Source organism: Micrasema longulum, unplaced genomic scaffold (genome assembly GCF_059751315.1).
Source record: "Micrasema longulum isolate JH-2025_06_02 unplaced genomic scaffold, ASM5975131v1 h1tg000044l, whole genome shotgun sequence".
NCBI lineage: Eukaryota > Metazoa > Arthropoda > Insecta > Trichoptera > Brachycentridae > Micrasema > Micrasema longulum.
In genome coordinates, this window is record NW_028277251.1 from 338,140 (window position 1) to 364,123 (window position 25,984).

General features: G+C 33.4%; 3 protein-coding genes across 3 annotated transcripts in view; 1 reads left to right on the forward strand and 2 right to left on the reverse strand.

The window, feature by feature from the left end:
• Cyt-b5 (Cytochrome b5) overlaps positions 1 to 10,044 on the reverse strand; it is a 28,553-nt gene extending 18,509 nt beyond the window's left edge. Inside the window, exon 1 of the mRNA XM_088227708.1 lies at positions 9,678 to 10,044. Coding sequence (XP_088083834.1) covers positions 9,678 to 9,791 — 114 coding nt within the window. The 5' untranslated portion in view covers positions 9,792 to 10,044. The remainder of the gene's footprint in view (positions 1 to 9,677) is intronic.
• A 1,057-nt stretch (positions 10,045 to 11,101) lies between these two features.
• On the forward strand, positions 11,102 to 14,907 carry LOC148285266 (uncharacterized). Its single transcript, XM_088227695.1, has 3 exons — positions 11,102 to 11,263; positions 11,341 to 11,570; positions 14,702 to 14,907. Exons 1-3 carry the CDS (start codon positions 11,192 to 11,194, stop codon positions 14,829 to 14,831), a joined length of 432 nt encoding a protein of 143 aa, XP_088083821.1. The 5' UTR covers positions 11,102 to 11,191; the 3' UTR covers positions 14,832 to 14,907.
• A 3,628-nt stretch (positions 14,908 to 18,535) lies between these two features.
• On the reverse strand, positions 18,536 to 25,244 carry Nubpl (NUBP iron-sulfur cluster assembly factor, mitochondrial). The gene is made up of 5 exons (XM_088227665.1): positions 24,989 to 25,244; positions 23,449 to 23,599; positions 21,832 to 21,997; positions 20,535 to 20,719; positions 18,536 to 19,844 (listed from the first exon to the last, which is right to left on the reverse strand). The coding sequence occupies exons 1-5, from the start codon at positions 25,046 to 25,048 to the stop codon at positions 19,465 to 19,467; spliced, it is 942 nt and encodes a 313-aa protein (XP_088083791.1). The 5' UTR covers positions 25,049 to 25,244; the 3' UTR covers positions 18,536 to 19,464.
• Positions 25,245 to 25,984: the final 740 nt, after the last annotated feature.

The window sequence follows — 25,984 nt, forward strand, 5'->3', positions numbered from 1 at the left end:
TTTTTTTTACATTTTTAAAGTAAAAAGGCTCTATGAAATACTGTCCAGTAAAAAAATATATTTTGCTACTTATTAATAGCGTAAAAAGTATTTTAAAATTTGTAATTTAGAATTCCCGCAAAGACGATTCATGTTAATTTTGAACTTTGTTCCTAACCTTTAAATTTTTTATAGAACATCGTCACGAATCTTGACGTCACAATTATCAATGCCAAACACGTCGCGTTTTTCTAATGACATATTTTTTTTAAAGTTATGTATGAAAAAATTTCTTCACAATATCCATACTGATTTTGAAAATACAATTAATTACTCTTAATCCAATTTATATATTTTTATCGGTATTCGTAGTATGTGATATTTCCCTATAATAATAGTCCAGAAACCGCGTACGCGCATTTAACTGAAGCCGACTAAACTACTCATAAATGAGTAGTTTTACGTTTTGGTCATTAGTTACTCTGAAGACGTGGCTTAGTACGCGATTGCCGATTTAAAATCAATTATGCCGTGTTGTGTCATGTGTAAGTGTCCAAAATACTGCTGGGATTAAAAGGGAATAATAGGTGGTCATATTTTATGTGCAAGTAGCGAATTCACAAATAACATTATTTAAGAATTCGCTGTCGGTCATATTGTTAAATAAAACAAGGTGGACATTTTGTTAGTATTGCCAGGGCAGTCGAATTTTTTACCCGGCTTTCTATTAATAAGCCTAAGTGTTTTATTTATATATTTTATTTTTTTAAATTAAATCCTCTATTAGCATAAATAAACAATACATTCAGTAAACAAAAAGGAACACTTAAGGTTGAACTTGCCAAAAAGAGTCTGGCTCTTGTGTTTGGCAAGTTTACAAAATAACATAAAAAAGAAACAAAAAATGCAAAAAAAAGTAATAAAATAAATAAAAAATTAAACGACATTAACTGACTTAATTACTAAATGATTTTTTACGTTTGTCTAATAAAAGTATCTGTTTTTTTTTATACTTCAGTCAGTAAAATATTTTTTGTGGTAAAACATAACATAACACAAAATTATCTTATATTTGTGTTATGATAATATATTGTTCACGGTCTGGCAACAGTACGCGGCCACTTCACGCTTGCGCGCAGGCGTGATGTCTGGTAGGGGGGAGGGGCGTATGGTAGACTTTTGGACACAGTAAGATGATGCAACATAGGTCTAAATCTGTCTATAAAGTAATTCAAAATCGACGCGCGTCCTATATTAGAGGAAGAATTAAAATGTAGTAACTAAGTACTAGAGATGCCACGAATAGCGATTTAGCCGAATACCGAATATTCGGCAACGCCCTCGGCCGGAGCGCCGAATGTTCGGCAAAAAACATGTGCATTTCTCGCGTGACCTGTCTCATTGCGGTGCGTGCGGCGGTGACGGGGCGGGCGTATTTGTTTCATTTGCGAGTAGATCATGTCGTGAGTCGTGACACGCGTTATTTGATCATAATTACATCACATTATGTTACAAATAGTCGTTATCAGTAATCATTTATTCATAGTTCATCGTGACACCATTCAATCAAAAATCGCCGTTTTCGGAATATTATGAGGTTTGCAGTGAAGATAATAACTGGCGGTGTGTTTGCTGTGTAGCAACAAGATCTCGCGAGGTTTATGAGGAAAAGCGCAATCGTTTGCTACCAATGATTGCTGAAGAAACTTTTTTCGTTCATACCACTGATAGATTTGAAGTATTAAACTAATATTGTAATCTTGACATATGTAATGACAGCGAAAAAATGAAGTCTGAAAGGTGCATAAAGTACCTGGGAGTAATTATTGACTGTCAACTTAAATGGACTTATCATCTTGAAGTAATTATTAATAAACTGGGATATTTGACCTATGTGTTCAAACGGTTAAGAATTTACGCCTAGCTAAATACTATTAAAATGGTATATTATGCACTTGTACAGTCATCGCCTCTTCTATGGAATAATTGGATGGGGGGAGCTTATAACAACCATATTAAACCATTAGAAGCTATCCAAAAAATTACCTTGGAAAATAATGCTTCACAAAAATCGCACTTTTCCCTCTTTTCAAAGAAGCTAAACTTTTAGATATAAGACAAATAATTGTTTTCAATGTTTAAAATATATATTTAAGAACCAAAATGTATTTACAAGTAATTTAAATAGATCAAGCCAAAGAAGGATTCGTGTGCTAGAAATACCACATTGTAAAACGAGGCTAGCACAGAGACATGCATATTTTAAAGACCCGAAAAGTTTTTTTTTTTACTGATAATATTTCATTAATCTCAAACTTTCGAAATTTTCCTTCTTTTAAAAAACACGCACTATGATAAGGAATATATATATATATATATATATATATATATATATATATATATATATATATATATATATATATATATATATATATATATATATTTAAAAAAATATTGTTAATACTATACAATAAAAAAGTACATTGTAATCTTTTACAAAATATTTTCTTTTCTCTTTCTTATACCACACAAAAATATTATACCGGTCTATTTATAATAGGAGCAAAAATTCATTAACATTTCTAGTATACCCACGAACAGGCCATGCCTTTGTGGGATTTTTTGTTTACTATTTTTACTATTAATATGTATTTCATTGCTATGTAATTATCCATTATTTTTCAATACTCTGTTTTACCTCTTATGTATATTGTAAAAAAAATGTGAGTAAAATAGATACATTTTTGAGTAATATGTGCGCTTTTTTTCCTATACGCTTCTCTGTCTCTACCCCTACGGGACAGCGTGATGATAGTAGTAGTTTTAATTAAATTTTCATTCTAATTGTCTTTTTTTTATTGAAGGAATTTTATACGTTATTTTAATGAACATAGCCAAGCACAGCGACAAAAGTTACGTTACACGTCCGTTGTCAAATAAAATATTATGATGTTCCATGCAATAGAGAAAAATGGCATCTCCATAAACGTGCATATAAATACTTTGATATATAAACGCATTCAAATTTCTTATTGCGTCAAGGCGCATCTCGGCGACTTTTTTTAATACTTCGACAAAAGGAAATCGCTCTGGTACGTATCAACGATCAATAAAGGAATTTAATTTTGCCTCCATGAGAAAATTCCACACGCGCGGAATGTCACGTCTCCATCGCCCCGCCAGAGAAATAGCGCGCGAAGCGGAATTCCGAGTTCAAATGCACAAAGCATGGACAATTTAATTTATGTCAGTCTTTAGCATGTGAAATGCCATATATTTTTTATGAAATGGGGTTGAAATTGAAGTAGAATTGAGCTGAAATTGAGTTGAAATTTGAAAAGATCTCCAAGTAATATAATTATTAAGGTTTCAGTTCGGGTAGAATCAACGTACAATAAATGGGGTAATTGGGGTTGAAATTTATGTCAAACGAGCTGCAAGAAATGGGGTATCTCTAAGGTTGAAACTGAAGTAGAATCGAGCTACAAAAAAATAGGGTAATTAAAGTTAATTCAAGTAGAAGCACCCTATAAAAAATGAGGCATTTTTTCCGAAATGTTGCCATTGCACATCACGGCGCATTAATCCCATACGCATACCACCCTGGGAATTATCAAAAGTCATATAAAAATCATGTTCATGTGCCATATAAAATTTATGTAAGCATCTACTTTGTGACATTTTTTTCTAGATTCAAAATGGATAATATTGCATTTTTTTTCATTAAGTGTAAGTAAGTTTGTGTTTGTCCATTTAGTCAACATAGTAAGGTCTTCGTTTATGTCATTGTTTGTTAATACGTCTGTTTGATTTTTATAGAATAGTCCAATGTCGTCGGCATACATAACAAACAATAATCAAGACAAAGCGTGTTTTATTGGAATTACGCCCCCTCCGCCTTCGACTCCGCCGCCTGCCCTTCTTGGAGGATATCACCGCCGACCCAGACAGAGAAGTCTATCTCATCCGAGATAGCCGGACTACAGAGCCACCCCTATCTACAGTTCAAGTATACACACGGCGAGGTGTCGTGTATAGCAATTTTTTTTTTTATGTTTAACCTCTCGTGGTCAAAAAAAAATGTATGGCCACCCAAGTGCCTAGTTAAAAAATAAATTGTCTATTTCATCGAGATTCTAAAATGGTATAGCACACTGGTTCCAGCTTTTAATACCAAGATCATGGCTATTAAAGTGCGTGAAGGCCAAATTTTTCAAATTATAAGTTATACTAAAATTAACTTCATTAGTTGAAATTCACCTAAAAATATTATTTTAACAACCGTGGAATTTCAAGAATTTGCAATTTTATGAGAAAACCAAAGTAAAAAGCAAACATTTGTAAAATAATATTCATTTATTGTCAGCGTGGCCGGTAACTGTTCTTCTTAGTTTTTTTTGGTATTTTTCACCCCTAACTGGGGTGTTCTATCAAGCCAGTGTCAAGTTTGAGATTGACTTATTTAAATATTTACATTTCTTATATAAATAAAAGACGAGTGATACTTTAATCCACAAATTTGGAATATCCAGTGACCGGTTTCATCGCTTTCGCGACATCTTCGAGACTGGTATCTTTATTAAGGAGTTCAATGTATTTATACATATAGTAACATCTTTGATGGTGGATGGGAGATGATTCCACAGTCGAGCCGCATGGACACTATATGAGTTAGAGAAGAAAGAGGAATTGTGGATGGGTATTAAGAGAGTTACCTACCAGAGTAACAATACTCTGGTGTGGCACGCACCAAAATCAGTAAGAATTTAAATTAAGAACTATTAAACTAAAAACTTAACACCACTGTTGTTAAAATAATATTTTTAGGTGAATTTCAACTAATGAAGTTGACATATTACACCAGAGAAGAAGAACATTTAAGAGATGGTAATACAGGGTGTTCTTTAAACCCTGTCACATCCGAAACCACGATGATCAGTATGGGCAAGAAGACATATTGGCATATTTAAAAAATATTTATAACGAAGAAAATTTGTGAAAATAAAATATTAAATGCAGGTTCAAATTGTGTAAGGTAAGGTTGTAAAGTGCAAATTCTGCAGGGGAGAAGCGAGGGGGCGCGGCCGCGTGGTTAACGGTGTGTCAGACTCCCCCCTCCCTCCACCTCGTTTCTCTCCTGCAGAAGTTAGCAACCATTTGTTTTTTAAATATTTTATTTTTTTAAATTTTATTCGTTCTAAAAAAATATTTTAATGTGCCAATATGTCTTCTTGCGCATCGTGGTTTCGGATGTGAGAGGGTTTAAAGAACACTCTGTATAGAAGTCTAGGCATCTACAGTATCTATAGTACATGCATCTACAAATAATTCAGTTAGATGAATCTCACCCGCATAAATAAAGGTTTTAGCTCTTTAACTTCACAAACATCAACAGATAAAAGAACTGAAGGAATATAGATGTTCAAATATGGGCAGAATGGTGAATGTTACACAGTTAATTAATAATGATTTATTTAAATTTCAAATAGTTTGAAGTGGCCTATTTAAAATATGAAAGAGAAATACTTTAATTTCAATTTAGCATTGAACGCGGAGTAAAGTTTCAGCGCCACCTATTTGTCGAATTTAATCGAACGACGTCTGGGATTACGTGATGAAAGCACGTATCGACATGTCGATAGATCAAAATTCGCCATACCGATGAAGGTAGAGATAGTAGAAAAGTTAAGTATTCCGTCTAGACGTGTACCGATGAAGATAGCGTTTGTAAACGCGGACCAAGGGTGATATTCTGAATCTTTTCTAACCCCCTAGAGAAGATATATGGCGATAATTTAACGATGGGTCATTTGGGGATTTTTTTCCCCCGTATTATCAAATTGCGTAAAATGAATACAAACATTCGGAAAAAAACATTATTGCAACTTTAGCGTGATCCAAAACACTTAATTAGGATGACTTGACCAAATCATATTGGTTTTTTTCCTTTTATCAGACGGATTTTTAATTGAAGTTTCAAAGTTCGACATTTCGAGACTATCGAAATGACAAAAATATCTCGTGCGCATGCGTGACCAGTAGCTAAATCACAAATAATAATAATATTTGGCTGATTTATATAGCACCATTTTTGTGAAAAACCACCTCAAGGGCGCTTTACAAGGATTTTTTTTCGGAAGGAATTCCAGCCCAACCCAGAATTAAATTTTAAAAATGTTTTCGTGTACACGGGAATATTTACAATTTTTGGAGTAGGATGAAATATCTCAAAAACGCACGCAAAAATAAATAAAAAATGTTAAAAATAGTATTCATTTTAAAATCGTAAATAATGACGTCACTCCTTATATCTACGTGTAGTATTTCCGGTTTCCACTTTAAAGCCCCCGCACCTTGTAAGGAACGTTTTGACCATAGACAAATACAGTATAATTTGACATTTCAACCAGAGATTATGTTAACTTTCTAGGTTTCTAGAAAACATGTTTGAGAAGGGAATATGGAAGTCTAGGGATTTACAGGTCTTATGACCTGTCATTGGCTAGTAGGTGATTCGGTTCAGCCGGATGAATCTCACCCACGTGATAAAGGTTTCAGCTCTACAAAAGTCGACAGATGGAAGAGTTGAGGAAATGTGGATGTTGAAACATGGGCAGAATGGTGAATGTTACACAGTATGTAAAAAGGCCACTTAAACCAGCCAATGACAGGTCATAAGCCCTGTTAATGCCTAGACTTCCATATTCCCTTCTCAAAAATGTTTTCCCTCTGTTGAAATAAATTTAAATATGTTCATTATGATCGCTCATTTGAGCTTAGCTTGTTTTTAAGCACGTTGATAATTATTTGTGATTGAGCTACTGCTTACAATCATATTTATCACCGTGTTTGCTATTCCGAATGAGTTTTTATTATTTACCGATAACGTACATAATTTTTTGTACACCGCAATGATGTAGATTATGGAAATAAATATTTCAATGTCATAATTTTATATCGTCATGACAAATCGACAAATGTAAATAAATACGTAGAAGTTCCGAAGTAAATAAATAATTTATTTTTACTTTTATCAATTAATATTATGTGACCCCAATGACGCATCATAATGTATAATAATTAAAAATCGTCACTCATTTAATTTGTTTTCTGATACATGTAATAAATTATTACATCATTAAATTAAAAAAATAAACCATAACGCCGTTTTCCCGTGTCTTTGCGTAAAGACCTCACTTCCTCTACACACGTAGGAATAGATTGCTGAGGGTTGGAGCTCCTACCCCAGTTAAAGATTGACAGAAGACACGAGGTTTTTGTTTGAATGCGTATTGATTACATGGCGAATAAGATACAGCACATGGTTGTGTAGCGCGAGCGTAGCGGCGATGATGGGTTGAAGAGTCTGCACTTGAACTACGTGCTGGAACTGAGCGACTGCGTGGAGCCGGACTGAACTGACTCACTGGCGTTGCCACGCCCTGTGGTCTCTTTATAAGCCACGTTCCTTTGAAGTTATTTCTTCATGGTAGGGACGATGTGAATGTATTGCAGAACGATGTTCCCGATTTTATGCGCAATACTAAGATAAGATAATAATAAGAGTTGCATTATATGTTGTATTGGATTCTATAGAAAATGATGACATTGCTTTCTTTGGTCATCGCACTATTTCGGGTAAAATGTTTTAGCACATGTGTGTCATCGATTATGGACTATGAATCCCACGCATATACATAGGGCGCCAGGGTCCGGAAGCTAAAATTTATCTTCAATTTTGTCTACAAAATATGGATGTTCAATCATAGGCAAAATGGTGAATGTTACACAGTGTGTAAAGTGGCCACTTAAACCAGCCAATGACAGATCATAAGCCCTGTAAATGCCTAGACTTCCATATTACCTTATTTAAGGTATTTTCCATCCCTGTTGTAATTTGTTAGTCTTAATGACTCCAGAGGGGGTGAAATCCAATCTTTTGGCTACAAACATTTGGACAAACTCAAATATTGTAATGAAAACTAAGTTTTCTGTATGAAAAATAGAACACGTTTTATTTTTTTTTCCTTAACATGTTCAATTACGCATTTTCGTACATAAATATCGATGTTGGTTTACACCATCTCAATATGTACCGATGAAGACAACGTTTGTAATCGCGGCCCGGGGTACGTATTGTAATGGGCAGTTAAAATTTATCTTCAGTTTTATCTACAAAGTAAATTTAAGTTTTCTGTATGAAAAATAGAACATGTTAGTTTATGCCGTCTTGATATGTACCGATGAAGATAGCGTTCATAACGTACCAGCCAATGACATGTCATAAGCCCTGTAAATGCCTAGACTTTCATATTCCCTTATTTGAGGTATTCTCCATCCCTGTTGTAATAATAATAATAATGTTTGGATAATTTATATAGCGACATTTTTGTGAAAATCACCTCAAGGGCACGGTACAATAAATAAATATCCCAACACGTCTTGCAGCTACATAGCGCATGGACGGTTGGGATTCTAGTTCTTCATCTCCAATTATGATATATTACAATTATGATATATACGAGCTAGATAACAGAACGTCTTGCAGCTACAGAGCGCATGGACAATAAGAAATCTAGCCCCTATTTACATTTTTATTTTTAAAATTTTTATTTGACAATGAAGTTTAGAGTTTAAGTGATATTTTAAAAACGAAATAAAAAGCAAATTTATAAAATTAGAAGTTAGATAACAACAAGTCTTGCAGCTACTGAGCGCATGGACGGTTGAAATTCTAGACCCCATTTACTAAATTTAGATATTTGATAGTTAATAACATTTACATAATATGATAAAAATAATATGATAGTTAACATCACAAAAAGTCTTGCAGCTTCAAAATGCATCGACAAATGGAATTTCAACAACATAAGAATGATTTTAAAAAGTTAATAATAAAAAATAATTTTAAAAAACGCAATAATAATACATTGAGCAAAGAACTAGTAAGTATAGCAATAAAGTGAACATGTAACAGCACAAAAAGTAAAATATAAAAAAACTAAACAAAGATAGCATTCCTTAACTTATTATTAAGGTTAACAAGACAATAGACGATACTCTCAAACTCAAACTCGTCCCTGTTTTATTTTGGTATGCAGTAAACAGGATCTATTGTCTTTTTCCTAGTAAATAAAGTTGTAATTTGTTAATCAATTATATAGATAAGAAACAAAATTGGTCCAAGTATGCAATGGGGATTGGATTAAAAAATCTTCCTCTGATATGACGAGTAATCCTTATAATTAGCGAATTCTATCGATCCCGTCTTCCTCGTAATAACCAAGTTCGACTGTAAATTAATAAATGCAAAAATGATCTTAACAGATAAGTTCAGCACACAAAATAAGTGCCAACTTGATTAGTCAAGTACTAAATCGGCAACTCACTATCATAGAACTGCGTTGACTTTTGAAACGCGGGGTCAGGGTGACGAAAAAACGCGTTCGGCATTTATTTAACAAGATTGCGCTTATTCCTTCACCAATTTTTCACAAGGAATACATTTATAAAAAACACATAACTGCGCAATAAAACTATGCACAGTAGATTCACATTAATTAAAACCGGTATTTCAACTGGTTCGTAATGAAAATATCAAGTAAGCAGAAGAGATATTCAAATGATAACATTGATAGGCGAGTATAACATAGTGTATTATTTATATATAATTGATTAGCTATATAACAGGGTCTTACCTCGCCTAGAAACTCCGTCACATCGTAGATGCTGTTGTGAATTATGATCCAAGTACTTTTATTATCGTTGTGCTTCGACACTTCGGCGCGAGAGAACAATTTTGTTTCCGCCATTTTTCACTGATATAAAAAATAACTTTACTTTTTAGGAAACTGATGAAAACCCCGGCACTTCCCTGTATAAAGGTGAATACGATCGATAAATGATACTTTTATATCTCTAAAACTCACGCCCGCTGAATATTTACAAGACACATCCGTAAAAGGTGGAAATGACCAAGCAATTGACGTATATATATATATATATATCTTTAATTTAGTATATGGCAATTGACGTATCAGGCACTTTGGCAACATCAGCAACGTCAACTTAAATCCCAGTGGACTTTGGATCATTGCCGGCTTATAAAAATATGTCCATAAATACGGGGGAAGTAGTACATTTAAAAAAAATGTATTATGGATTATTCTTCTTCTTCGTTTTTTTAATGGCCTTTTCACCTCTCAACTCGGGTGTTCTGGTCAGTGTTGAGTGTTTTTTATTTATTTACATATTAACACATGTGTTGGTAATGTATATACAGGTTAATAAGTAAGTCTTTAATATTTAATATTTTGAGAACTTTACATTTGATATTATAATATAATATGTTTACATTTTAACATCATTTATAACTAGAGACTTACGTGAAATTTTTAATACACGATGATTGGGTGGGGACAGGGGAGTTAGAAGATGAATAGGGAATGGAATATTAATATCAGAGAGGTCAGATAGAAAATTAAGAAATCAATCATTTCTGGGGCATCCAAAAATACATGGTTTAAATCTTCCTCATCAAGCTGACATTTGTAAATGGTAAAGTCCCGGACATGGATTCTGAACAGGTGAGAACCATTGCAGCAGTGCCCAATGCATATTTTGCATATGGAGGATGTCTCAAACTATTATAGATTATTGATAAACTCGCCTCTTTAATTCATCTTTTTTTTTCGTTAAAATCGTAATACAATTAATCGAATTGAGTATAAAGTGTTACAGACTCTCGTAAACGTGAAATTATACATTTTAAATTACGCATCTTTATTTAAAAAAGTATTTTCATAAAGTCGAATAACACTTACCTTCATTAGTCTTTTAAAAAAACGGTTACATAAATGATCTGGCTCAATTTTGAAAGTGTTAAGATTGCATATTTTATTGAAGGGTCTCTGAGGTTGCTCAAATCACCAATGTTTCCACACTCCTTACACCCTGAAAAATTGCACAAAACTGAAGCATTTAACCGTCTACAAACACATTGAAAGACTTTTCTTCCCGTGTTCACCATTTTCGATTTCGATTGATCGGTTTTAATACAATCTAGTTGGGCAACTCTAAATTGCATAGACGACAAAGTAATATTTAATATTTCTTCGTCTCTGGCTTTCTATAGAATTTTCTTTTCATTTGACATTTAGGTTTTGCGTGACGTTTTTATCAATAAGTATACTTTTTCAGATATTGTTTTAAAATGATGTCATTGAAGAACCTTAGTTTAAGATTGTCCCGTGAGAACCTCGTTCGCCTCACGAGCTTGCAAAATGTAAACAATCTTTTTACCCGAATACTTAAGCACTAAAATCAAACATTTTTATTTTTATGAGGTTATGTTTTTTGTAGGAAAAATACTGCACGAAACCTAAAAGTAGCTCTAAAATTCCAAAGAATTTGCTTAAGGATTTGTATTCAGCCAACCACCAGGAGATTAATGGAGTAATATATGATAAAAAGCCGTTTAAAGTTCGGCTCGAAGCTGGGAAAAAATACTCATGGTGTTTCTGTGGAAGATCTCACAGTCAACCGCTTTGTGATGGAACACATAGAGATATATTCTTAAAAATAAAACAGAGGTTTGAAATTTTTAATGGATCTGAGAAATAGCTTTCCAACATAATTTTATTTTATAATCATTAACATACATGGTGTGTCATATATAATAATACGAACCTTTATTTTCCCGTAAAACAACATATCTTGTTAACAATAAAAACTTAAGGTTTATTTTTTGAAATCCTCGACGGTTATTTGTATTTCATTGGAGTTAACCCTCCCTCCCCGGTGATGTGTAGCTAGTACATATTGTGTCTAATAACTAAATCTTAAATCTAAAAATCTTTATTAATATAATCAATATTGGGTTTAGATTTTCAGTATTCCTCCATTACACATTTACGTATCGACTGAAATAATTTGCTATTAAATAATAAGTACTTATTAGGCACAGAAAAAGTATTTTATCGGAAATCGCGAATAAATTATACTTCTTCTTCTGCAGTCTTATTCTCTCCACTGCTGGATGGCGGCCTTTTCCAAACGTCTCCATTCCTTCCTATCACCCGCTTTCATCATCCACGTTTTACCGGGAATAGAGGCAATGTCGTCGACCCACCTTTTCTGTGGCCTTCCAACACTTCTTTTGTTTGCCCATGGTCTCCAATTTATTATTCTGGGTGTCCACCTGCCATCATTTTGTCTCGCCAAGTGTCCTGCCCACTGCCATTTCAATTTCGCTGCACGATCCATGATATCCACAACTCCGGTTCGGCGCCTTATTTCTTCATTTCTTATTTTGTCTCTTAAACATACACCGAGCATCTGTCTTTCCATGGATCGTTGCGTGCATTTTGATTTCTGGCTACTTTTTTGTGTTATAGACCTATAAATTATACTTACAGTACATCAATGTTTTGCATTGTTGTGTATGAAGAAAAGAGTAAAGAATTTACGCTCGTCGCAGTCAGTCACGTAGTCCAGTACTAGCTACGAGTATTTAGTAGATCTCAGAAAGTTGGCGCAGGTGCACGTTTCGCTCGAGTCGTTAGCAATACCCAATGGTTTTTCATGTTTTCAGCTGTTAGATTTGAAATATTATCATCTTTGAATTAAATTACAGTTAATTAAAGCCATTCTCTATAAATATTCCATTTTTCCCCTATAAAATCTCTTATTTTTTTAATGTGTAGTGACTACACAGCACCGTAACTCGAAGGTGTTTTTAGGACAGTAAGGGAAAGGTTAATCACTTCCCGAATGTAGTCTTCACACTCACAATGTTAATAACATATACACTACTAACTAAACTTCAAGACATTAAAAAAATACACGAAAGAGACTTGTCAAAATAGAAGAAGAATCCTGCTCCGGAAAACCCCTTCGGATACATGGAACAGATCAACATCCAGAGTGATGTTGTTCAGCATAGCGGTAGCCCTTCCAACAGGCAGATTGGTCCTGTATATTGGAATATGAAACAATCTTTAAAAAACAATTGCAATAAAATTTAACTTCATCGAGTTATTTCGCAAGTTCTTTCGAATCAACCAATGAATTACAGCATTGCTATGTGTTGAGATAGATTTCCAGTTTCCAATAGCCATTTTTCTCAATGTTTAGTGAATTTTTATGCTATAGGGCTCTACTTTTAAATGTCAGCAGAACTTACCGAGGAGAACTTGTGACGTTACGGGCAGAATAATTTTAAAATTACAAAAATTATAATACGATACATAAAAATACTTTGGCTTAGTTTGATGGTCTAAAAATAAAAAAAAACCACTGAATTTCCTCATTGTCCAATTTTTTATTTACAACAACAAACCGTCACGCCGTTTCCCCCTAAGGGTAGATAGAGAGGATAGAATGCCATATCACTCTGTCTTTGCATACAGACCTCGCTTCCTCTACATTCATACATCTTCTCATGCGCGCATGCCGATTATTCCTACTCTTGACATGTTCATCTTCAAGTATTTGATGGACTTGATCGTTCCATTTCTTTCTCGGTCTTCCTCGTTTTCTGCATCCATCAACATTCGCACCGTAAATTCTTTTAGCTGTTCTTTCGCTGTCCATTCGCTCTACATGTCCAAACCAACGCAGCACTCTTTTCTTGATTCTGTCGATAATGCATGTCTCAGCCTTACACTGTTCATGGAACTTGACATTTGTGCATCATACATCGTTTTACCACACATTTGAAAAAAAAAAAATAAGTAGACTCAAAGCAGTGTTTGATTTTAATATTTAAATTATACATACTACTAGCGGACCCGACAGACGTTGTCCTGCCCGAACGTTGGCTTGCCTGCTATTAGCCGTTAAAAAGACTTCATTGAAAAGTAGATACCTAGGTACTTGTTTATGGTTAAGTTCCAAAATAAACAAATATTTTATTTTCAAATACCAACAGGGGTGCACTTTATTCATGAATGCGATTTTCAAAAATGTATTAAATGTCAGTTAATATTACCATAGGATTACCAAAAATCCAGTAAAAAGAAATAAATAGGAATGTAAGGATAGAATCTGATTGGGATCCATAAAAAGCGAATGTTGTTTGTAAAAATTCAAAAATAAACTTTTTAAACACAAAAACAACATCCTTCCATTTTTCCTGTAAATGCATTCTCGTTGAATGCAACCCTGGTAGGTCGATGAAAAAATGATATTCTCTACTAACTTTTTTTTTGCTGATTCGATTGAAAATTTTAATATCTACAAACACGCACAGCGCAAAGATCTACATTTCGCTGAAAACCGCACGTAAATCGGTTCAGCCGTTTAGGAGGAATTCAGTGACATCAAACATACAGAAGAATTATATACATAAAGATATTAATAAAAGCCCTCTCCTCCACTCTATTTCCTCATACCTTCTTGCTTTTATTTTCTCTTTACCGTGTAACATGTTCTTATTATATTTGTGAAAAACTTCAACTGGATGTATGTACTATTTATTAATGTTATGTACTAATAAAATAAAAAATATTATTTATATTTCTTAACCTCCTGATCTGGAGTCCGCGACAATACCACGGAACCACAACACTCTTCAATTCAAGATTGAACATAGTTTGATGAATATTTTTGTTAAATGTTTATTGTTATTTTTTTTTTAGAATTTTTTAGATTAAGTCGAATTTCAAAATAATTTATTCTTCGAGTGTTTGTTTTTGATGTTAATATTTTTGGATTATTTCAGACCAATAAGATTCGAGGTTGAAGAAACAAAAGACTACTGGTTGTGTAATTGTAAACAAACAAAAAATCGGCCATTTTGTGACGGAACACACAAGAGACAGGATATTCAAGATACTAATGTCAAAGTTTAACTAATCACAAACACTTGGAACTTTATACATAGAATTAGTCATAAAATATAAACACATAATAAATATCAAACCAATATATGTTTATTTATTTATTTGCAAGGAACAGATAGCATTGTTGTGCATAAGTAATTATTTAATTTTATTATTAGAGATTATCTTCGACCTATTACACACAGACAGAGAGTAAAATATTGAAAAAAGGAGTGACATGAAAATGTACCCATAGTTACAGCATTTGTTTATTTATATTTTTTTTTTTTTGCATGCCAATTACACTTAGCTTCATATATGGCCACACTGATGATTAAATGTAAAATTATATATAAAACTGTTTAAGAAATACAAAATAACTAATACGGTTTCGTAAATTCAACCAACCGTTTTGGGTAAGGCTTTAGGTTGCAATAATGTTCTAAATAAAAATCATCATGTTTGATTTTACGCGTTCACGTTTATTTGGTGTTGAATCATCAGTGTGGCCATTATTATTATAGTTGGATAATTGATATAGCGTCATTTTTGTGCAAATCACCTCAAGGGCGCCGTACAATAAATAAATATCCCAGCACATTTGCAGCTACAGAGCGCATGGACGATTTGGATTCTAGTTCCTCGTTTCCAATAATGATCTATGTCAATTATAACAGCTATCAGCACGTCACAGCACATCTTGCAGCTACAGAGCGCATGAGTTTAAATTATGGTTTATTTATGGTCGATTTTTAAAGTGTAGGAGTATCTATTTAGCTTATTTTCCAATGAAGTGCTTAACGCATTACTGGGCTCGGATAGGGAAGTGGTGACTTAAATGAAATCCACATTTTTAACACTTCATTAAAATATATTATATTTCGTATTATATAACATTTTTTTTCAGTCTTACATCATTCAATTTTTTTTTCTTCTTAAACATTAACTAACACTACAATCAATTTGAAATAATAATTATTTTATTTTGTAATAGAAAGTAATCATGGGTTGAAAATCAAAGAAGCGATTTATTAGTCAAATGGGAAAGAAATATTTTCAGGATGTGCGAGACAATCACTAACATATAATAAATCGTCAGGTTTCTAGCACAAGTTGGTAACTGCAAATTTTCAAAAATTGAGATGGCTTCATAAATGAGATCAAATAATTGATTCAAAAATAAAATATTTTATAATATTCAACTTGCAGTTTTACTTGAATTCCTGATTTGTTTACCAACTTGTGCCAGAAACCTAACGAAATAGGCATGTTACTTCTAAACTAGCTACATCCAAATATCTAGCAAATATTGCATTGCCCTTAATCAGAAAAAAGAAATAGCATATCACCATGCACATGCCAGGACATTGATAATTAGATGTAACACTAAGCACCCGTCCTGTGTTCTATTCAACCTAAGTTCCAGGGCTTAACTTGTAGTCAGTAAATGGGAAGCAGCATAAAAAGCCGCGACATACACCTTTGAATTCAAACTAAACTGGCATAGGCAGTTAGTCTTTTTTACTCTACGTGTTTGCACGGCAGTGTTCACGCGACAATGCTAATTTTTCGGAACATAATTTCAAACTCTCGTTCTATGAAGCATCATTTCTATTTAATTATATCTCAGTGTGTAAGAAAGAGAAATACATTTTTTTTAGTTCATATTATTTTATTAAACTCGTTACCATAGATTTGACACCAGTTGGCAACGGTCAAAATTTTGGAAAATGTACTTAAAAATATAAATAATTATCTACTTATTCCATAAATTGGATTGTATTTATAAATTAAGTGATATATCTATTTTGTTTTTTTTGGGTGCAATCAAAGCATTATTCTAAACATTTTTTTAAATAACCAAATCGGTTCAGTTTTGGGGTCCGCAAAACGGGACAGCCAAACATCAATTTTGTCCATTTTTGTAACATTTAAGTTGTCTTTTTCGCACAGTATCGGGTAGGCATTTGCGAGAAAACAGTGTTCAAATAGGTACCTATTCATTAAAATTGTCTCACATGTCGTGATTAAATCAAAATGGCGTCCAAATCATATAAAGATTTAATATTATAAAACTATCTTAGGTTAATATTTCGAGCCCTTGTTTATTTGTAACATTTATATGAATGTATAAAAGCTCAGATCAAAAAATACTTACATATCTAACTAAATACTAAAAATAATATAATATATTGCACTTATTTTTTGTTTGAAATAAATTATTGAAAATGTAGAAGCTTGCGGTTGCCCATATAAGACCGACCAACATAATTTTTAAAAAGAGCGTTCAAGATTAGATTTTTTCTTGATGAGATTCATTGGTGTGTTTTATTTGGGACATTTCTGTTTGAATGTTTCTCGATAAATGCATTACTAATACTAAAAATTAACTTTTCTGTGTAATGCCGACTACCAACTTAGGCAGAAAAAGATAGATGTATTTAGGGATATCAGTAATTAAAAAATGAACTAGCCGCTTTTTCTTTTCGGTAGTAAATAAATTCGGAGTAAATAAGTCTTAAAATTAGTGGACAATTAAATTGACACTTGATCGAAAAGATTATTAGCCGAGTAGGGTTTGCCAAAATACAGCAACTTTTCCTACATGAATATCTGACCATACAATAGTTATGACAAGCATTGTTTAATAACCGGGTCTTTAGCCACTCTCCTTCAATTTAATGCATTTATAGAGAAAAATCTGGTATAACATGTTTGTGCTTTTTTTTTATTAAAAAAAATACATGTTTGTATTCTAAATGTAATCTAAAATGGCTTGACATTCATCACAAATTCATGGCTTGTATTCATCATCGACTGATTATCACTTGTGTGAAAATATTTTCTAAGTCAACACAAGACAAAGATCTTTTGGAGTTGGAACAAAGTGCATTTTTAAAGAGATATAAACACTGTAAATCAAATATTTTTGATAACTTCCCGTTAAAGAACATCGGAAAGAAGTTTGAATTATGGATTTTAATGTATTTTTCATAGAATTAAGAATAGTCCAGAAACCGCATACGCACATCAAACAGAAGGCGACTCAACTACTCATTAATGAGTAGGTTTACGTTTTGACCCATTAGTTTCTTTGTAGACGTTGCTCAGTACACAACTCCTGACTTGAATGCAACTATGCAGTGTTGTGTCCTTTTAAAGTTTAGAAATACTGCTAGGATCTTAAAGAAACAGGATAGGATCACACCTCAAGTGTAATTAGCAAATGAATGTGTAGGTAGCAAATACATTACTTAAAAATTGAATTATTTTTCCATCTGTCAGATTGTCGAAGAAACAAAATGGAAATTTCGTTAGTGTTGCCAAGGTAGTAATTTTTTTTACCCTACTTTGCTCATCTAATGAAAGAATTAATGATAATTAGACCTCAGATTAAACAACGCCGTGGGGGACATTTGAACGACATTATCTTTAAAATAACAAATATTATTTACCATGATATAAAAATATCCGTTTTATGTGAAATAAAATTTGTTTTATATTTTAAGTTCAAAGTTCATTAATTCAATTACTCTTATTTAATGACCCTTTACTTATCTACTCTGTTGTGTCAATCAATGTTTCCGCGTGCACAATAAAATTTTAGTGAAATTAACAGATTACTTTTTTTTCTACCTTATATTTGTGTTATGATTTTTTTTTTCCCATCAAGCAACATTACCCGGCGACTTCACAAATGCACGCGGCGAAAGTAAGGCGGAGTGGGGGAATTATTGGACACAGTCCGATGTATTCAAATATGATTCTACGCTCCTTCTGGACTATTCTTAATTCTATGGTATTTTTATTGAGTTGAAAAAGTAACACTCATAAAATGAATAAGAGTCATTCATACTTTTTGAAGCAGGCACATTAATATACAGTCAAACTCTGTTATTACGAGGAAGATGCTAACGACTGAATTATGTATAAGCATCACTAGTTATAGGAGAGAAAGTTTTTATTTAAAATACAATCACCATTTTCATTTTGTCACGGAGTAAAAAAATGTAGTATGTCATTCTTAAACTTCGAAAGAAGTTGCAAATTGTAATTAGGTGCCGAGCCGGTACTTACTGATTCACTGATCTTGGATTTTTACATGCAATTTCAACCATGTGTATGATAATTTTACAATTTTGTCGGCAACAACACCTATTGGGTACTAAGACACTTACAATGTAATTCAATCGGTCCTTTGAGTTTGAATTTTATTATTATTATTAATTATAGGCAGGCAGCCTTTGCTGATGTGCCTATATCTCGTGAACTGCTTTTTGTCCAAGTTCATCTTCCTTCAAAAAAGCGTCCAAACGGTTTTTTAACTGGTTGACCAAAATGGAATGGACTTGGCAATTTATTCCAGTCTGAAACTACCCTGCTAGAAAGGTAGTTTTTCTTGGGATCGAGATGGAATTGGGGACGATAGAGCTTCCAGTTATGATCCCATAAATTTGTATCGGGATTTAATTGATACATCTCATGCAGGGGGCAGTCATAGTAATTATTGAGTATCTTATAAGTTTCTATCAAGTCCCCTCTCTTCCGTCGTTCTTCCAATGATGTAAGCCCTAGGGCTTTTAATCTACCGTGGTAAGGCATCCTTTTGAATAGTTTGGGGATTTTCGTAGCACATCTTTAAAATTAAGGAAATTAATGAACACTAAGAATTACTCGGAATATTATTATCATTTGAATTGTGATCGTTTTTTAAGAATTCAAACATCTTTTTGGCCAGGCTTCTATACTTGTTGGAGTAACTGCTGTTCGGGTCACTTAAAACAGCCGGCGTTCCTATCGCCGCGGCCTCTGACACTTTATGATGGAGTTCGAAACTCTCCAGGACGGGGATTTCTAATTGCTGGGCCAGGTTCGATGTGTGTTCGCCGAAAATATGGTTAACGGCGCCGCATTGCGTGCAGATCGAGTGCGCCATGTTCTCGACTATTCCGAATATCGGGATGTTCAGCTTTTCCAACATGGTGGCTCCCCTGCGCGACACTTGGATCGCGGCTAATTGGGGCGTCGTCACAACAATGGCACCTATAAACAAATGTAACAGGAGACAGAAAACATAAATATTTACAACTAGTTTGCTAAACAGTTCATTTTTGGAAGTTTATGGACCGAAATTTGGATAAAGCTTTTATTATTTAAAAGGTGAGAAAAGAACGCATGGGGAAATACAACAGAGTGGGAAATACACATTTTAACAGATAAAGTTAGCACAATACTTTGATGTTTTGACGAATGACAAAATATTTTAAGATACATACTTAGATAATACATTTGTTTATGGAATGAAGTTATTCAATTTGATAGTTAATTTTATGTTAATTATATTTAAGTTATTCATAATTTTATCATAATCATTACCTATGGAGTTTTATCAAGAAATATCAACAAAAAACATCAATATTATTAAACAATGATTATCAAAAAATATCTGTTTTTTTAAAACAGAAAAACGGAAACCTATCAACCACCTTATCGATCGATGTAAAATTGTTAAGATTGTTAAGAACGCTCTACCACATAAGCCCCGGGTAAAAGCTAGTTCTTAATAAATACATTTCTAGACTTCCAAACTCCCTTCTCAAAAATGTCTTACTTCTCTGTTGCAAATATCCGCTCCCCGGGAGTTGGAATTCAGCCTTAGTCGTATCATACTCAAAATATTGCATTGTTTTATTATTTTTTCATTGTATTATCCTAATAAATGAGGGAGCTTACCGCTGATGGGCAGATTCTGGGCAAGAGAGAGGTGAGTGTCTCCAGTTCCCGGAGGAGTGTCCACTACCAAACAGTCCAGGGGGCCCCACGCCACCTGTCGGGTCAGCCGGTCGAGGGCCTGCATGACCATGAGGCCCCGCCACACAACAGCCCCCTCGCCGGACACAAGGAGACCCATCGACATGCTGGAGACAGTGAGAAAGTTTAATGCCACCTAACAGTCCGATACTTTAAGGACCTGAGCTTGGCTTGAGTGAGGAGATTTAGCGATAGATATGATAGCGTTCGTCCTCCACTCAGAAGTCTGAGCCTTTTAAGACCCAGGCTCAGAGGGTGAGAATAAATGTACAGGGACCCATCACAATAGATCTACATAGGTTGCAGTGATGTCAGGAGTTTAGAGAAAATTCATCATCATCATCATTTCCTTTCTGCACCTCATGATGCATAGGGCACTGCATTGGTACACCAATTGCAGTGTATCTTGATCATTTTTGTTACATGAAGGTAAGACGATCAGTCTTACGCTTCAGGTACCAGTTCTGGGACTATGAAATATTCTATTGTAAAAACACCTTTTTAATATATATTTCATTTCAACCACGTTAAGAATCGAACCCGAGACCTCTTGCATTGCAGGCACCACGAGGCCGACTTAGAGGGAATTACTTAAACATGTTGATAAAAAATATAAGGTTGTGTATGATTTTTACAAATTTAAAAAAGAGCACCAAAAGTTTAAAAAATGCTAAAGGTTATACGGCATTACGTCATTCGAAAGAAAATTTTCAGCTATACAAGATTTTGTGTTTACTTTTACGTTACAAACGTTTTTTTATTTGATTACAATCCTTCAAAATGGAATGTCAAGTAGATGAAAGTTAGCATTTTTGACCTCGTCCTGTTCGCGTTCAATCGAGGGAATAAAAGAGAAAACAAATAAGGAGTATACATTATTGAATAGTTTGTTGTAATTTGTTCATTTGGAAAAACCGGATTATTAAACTTGTGTAATAAATAACGAAAGTCATCTTCAGAAAGAGTGTACAAATTTAAATTGTGTCTAAAGGAAGAGATCATTGCAGGAGACTGCTGTGAAATATTGCATATATTTATATATGTACTGGTGACATATATAGATCGAGGTAGATAGTGTTTTGTTCAGATGTTTATTGAAATATATGTTTATGTAATCATTTTTAATTTTAATTTTTGCTATTATTTAATCATGTACATGCTTCCGCCTTCCATTATAATATAAGGAAAATAAAATAAAATTAATAAATAAACACTTTACCATTTGACTCCGTAGTTAAGGAGAGGCTCCATCAGATGATTATCATCAAGCATGGGTTCTCCACTTAGATTCATCATCAGTGGAACGGAAGGGCCAAATACATCAGCGTCCAGCAAACCTATCTCTTTGGTAGGCTCGATAGCCTTCATGGCACAGGCTAAGTTCACTGGAAATCGAGAGCAGTTTCAAAATTATCATTTTCAAATTAGGAACTTTAGTTCTATCCAATGACGTATAATTAACCCCTTTAGTCCGGGTGTTTATTCAAATATACACCAAATTTAAGTGTTTAAAGTGGCAACTTAACACATTCACTGCCAGCCTAAAATATTTCAATCTGGAAAAAAACTAACATGTTTTACTATCATATTAGCTCGGAGATCAAATGATAAATATGTAAAAGAAGGTAAAAGAATATGTTTATATTTTTGTGGAAAAACATAAAAATAATAGCAAATAGTCTTAAGCATAAAATATTAAAAAAATATAAAACAAAATTAAAACCCATCTATTTTGAGAATATCCAAATCCTAACTTCCCAGGAATGCTATTCTGAATCTTCTCGCGGGAGTAGAGAAGAAAAAATGTGGGGATTTTTATTATTTGCATGCAACTATACTTTTAATTTTTTTTTATTATTAGGTCATAAAATGAGCGATTTCTTTATGGTTCCCCTAATATTATGATTGAATATTATTTATTCATATTTTTTCTCTTACAAACTATAATTAATAATAAAAATAATGTGACCTTACAGGGGGTTACCCGTGCCGAGGACACTTAACAATATACTTTTTTTTTTAAATATTTTTACATTTTAGAATAAACAAAGAAGACTAACTTAATAAACAGAGATAATTAACAACATGTTGTCAGTTTTAAACACTATGTTTTAATGTACATCTATATTATTTATATTACAAAATGCACAATGAAAGCACAAAAACCTAACATAAGCTACACATTTGTGGGGCCGTTGATTCAATATTGATTTGGGCGAATGAGACAATCCATTTTACTTCTACCTAGCTCCACTAGCCATTTTTTTATACTAGTCCAATAAGAAAGGACATTTTCACAAACAAAAATAAAGCCAAAGTGGTGGATGAATACTTTATACCACTGTATGCAAAGTCAAACTTGGTAAAAACAATCAGACAGTGGAGGTGCCGAGAAGAATAGGGCTAAGTTGAGGTGCTTTCGGCAATTTAAACCCTTCTTTTCCACATCCGCTCCTAAATGGAGCATGTGGACAGGTTAGTAGCAGCGGATACACTGATGTCAATAAGGTGTATCTAAAAAATACTGCATAGATACTCCATAATTGTAATTATATCTCTCTTTCTCTTTCGAACGTTATGCGCATTAGAACATACACAAAATATTAAAATATGTCAAATACGCATCGTAATTCAAACAATGAATGCGGTAAAATGGTGGATAGAGAAACGATCGATACGATCAATTTTTGTATGTTTTATATGAAATTATTTCAGAGTTGGAAGAAATAAACGACACATCCGGGAAAACAATTATTCGAGGAACGATAGATAGAGGTTTCACTGTATTAGTATTAAATAATGTTCAATTTTTAAATAAAAGTAATAAAAAATGTACCTGCAGTTGTAGTTTTTCCTACACCCCCTTTTCCTGATGCAACAATTAGAATGTGTTTGACTCCCGGAAGAGGGGCTTTCTTTGGCAAACCTTTAGCCATTATCTCGGCTCGCCTTTTGGCCAAATTTTCAGCATTTTTGGCAGAGGAAGCCTGAAAATTCAAGTTAAATACATAATATATCAATGGAGGCAAAGTAAAAGTCCTCTCGAAAGTGCCCATTCATCCACAATGAGCATAAGAACACCTTTCTAAAAGTCACCGTGTTTCAGATACGCAAACAAAAATGTGGTCAATTTAAGAACGTACCTAATTTTCTAACGGTGTACGCACAGCGATGTTACCAAGAGTTTTCAACGGCTTGCCGCAGAAGCTCAGGGAATAAAGAAATGTAAACAAAAAGGTGGATTGTGGACCCATTGGAGCAGTTAGTGAAAGATTTAATTTAAAATAGATTCGGGAACTGCTAACGAACAGCCAGCAGCGGACGTCCAGGATGTCGAGAACCTGATGCCTTGTAAAGGAGACAAGCGTAGTTAAGGTGCTCAGAAGACATCCATAATATATGGCCCAGCCAGCCGTATCGCTCCCACTTGATGACAGTTGTCCCTGGAGGTTGCTACGTCCATTGTCTTTTCATGTTCCTTACTAAGTCATACCACCGCAGTACTCTTTGTAGGCACCTATTCTCAGAACTCAATAGTTAGCTGATTTGGGCCTCGGTAAGGTGCCACGATTCGCATCTGTAGAAGAGAATAGGTGTTATGCAGGCATTGTGCAGGCGACATTTGGTTTGCACTGAATAAATGCCCGAACTCCAGATTCACAATGTTGAATGTGGGGCCTGCTATTCCTAGCTGCACTCCTAGCTCTTTTTGAAAGCTGCCATTCTCCGTAACATATACTCCCAGGTATTTGAAACTCTTGACACTTTTGATGACTTGGTTCGACAGAGTCAGAGGATTTTGGGCATCAAGGCACGAAGTGTTACACATTCTTACGATACTAATTCTAGAGAAAATATTTAATAATAACAAATTTACTGACCCGAGAAAAGTGCAACAAGTACACTTCTTTTGCGGCCAAATTATAACAAACTGACAAAGCCAAACGCATGACAGTAATAAACAGCTGGAAATGTCACAAAACGAGGATAAAAAACAGTATTCAGATTTTGTAAAAAAATCTATAAATTAATAGTGATGTGTCCTAAATAGAAACATTGACACCAAATGGGTTAATATAATTGTTCAAACATTAAATGTACATGCATCGGCTTAATGTTACTAGTGTACATAATAATGATCATTATTACTAAGGTAAATAACTGCATAATTAAAATACATACATATATATATAATAAAATATTATCTTAACATGATTATTTACTGAACTTTGAACAGTGATATTTTCCATTATAATAATTTTCATGAAAATATAATATGGAATATTTTATTTAAAGTCATGTCATAAAAAAGTACGAGGTATTCTTCGCATAACAAAATGTTTCAAGATTTATGTAGTGCAATAAAAAAATTGTACCTGGCGAATGTGGTAGCATTTATTTAAAACTTTAAAAACTCCTTGTTTCATCCCTTCCATGACAAAATGTTCGGCGGAAGAAACTTAATTTATTTAGATATATTTCCGTTTATTCTTTTTCCAGAGTAAGCATCTAAATTAAAAACAGAAAAATCATAAATCCAAACTATGGACGCATAAATTATACAAAAAATTGTTAAACTTGTAAACTGTCAGTGTCAAATCCTGATCAAATCCGGTGGTCGAAATTGTCTATGACTATGAGCATCTAGTATCTATAGCAAAATAGTGATGTCCAAACAAAATACCTAGTCGATTTTCTTTTATTTACAATTTTTTGTTTGCATTTGGTAAATTTTTAATTATGTAAATATTGCTTTATTTATGAAACAAATATAGGCATGGCCTGTACGTGAGTATACTTAATTTAGAATACATTATGAAATTTATGTTGTATATGTATATTTAAATATCTAAAAAAAAACATAAAATGAAAATTTAAAGTTACGAGAAGGTTTTTTTTAATACGAGTAAGTGGAAAATAAGAAATTTATTTGATTTTTTTTATTACTTGCGTGACTGGTTCCATTGCAGCAATCATTCCTTATTCAGGGCAACTGCCAAATTGCTGCTATGATTTCCAACATCCATCGGGGAGAAGAAAGATAAGAATAAGAAGAATCGATTTAACAATAAAATGTGTCATTGAACCCTTTGAACATTTTGAAAAACATGTATTGGAATTAACAAGCCAAACATGCTGTCATCAAACTGTAATGTGGAACATCGGAAAGCATCCCAGTACAGCATGGAGTTCAATAAGGTTTTCATCTATGTTGAACCTGTACTCCAATTCATCATTTAAAGAAGCCCTGCACACTATAAATATGGGGGTCAAAGTAAATGGTGTCTACATCAATAATATTCAGATAATATATATGACGATGACATATTTTTATTTTGGCAGATAATATTATAATGACCTGCAAGTGCTCA

What these genes read in the sequence shown, in the direction of transcription:
- LOC148285266 (XM_088227695.1), top strand. Translation starts at nt 11,192, where the DNA reads ATGATGTCATTGAAGAACCTTAGTTTAAGATTGTCCCGTGAGAACCTC. An exon ending in GCCTCACGAGCTTGCAAAAT is followed by an intron (nt 11,264 to 11,340) that starts GTAAACAATCTT and finishes TGTTTTTTGTAG; the next exon opens with GAAAAATACTGCACGAAACC. An exon ending in TTCTTAAAAATAAAACAGAG is followed by an intron (nt 11,571 to 14,701) that starts GTTTGAAATTTT and finishes GGATTATTTCAG; the next exon opens with ACCAATAAGATTCGAGGTTG.
- Nubpl (XM_088227665.1), bottom strand. Translation starts at nt 25,048, where the DNA reads ATGGAAGGGATGAAACAAGGAGTTTTTAAAGTTTTAAATAAATGCTAC. An exon ending in CTTAACTACGGAGTCAAATG is followed by an intron (nt 20,720 to 21,831) that starts GTAAAGTGTTTA and finishes CACTGTCTCCAG; the next exon opens with CATGTCGATGGGTCTCCTTG. An exon ending in CCAGAATCTGCCCATCAGCG is followed by an intron (nt 19,845 to 20,534) that starts GTAAGCTCCCTC and finishes ATTTGTTTATAG; the next exon opens with GTGCCATTGTTGTGACGACG.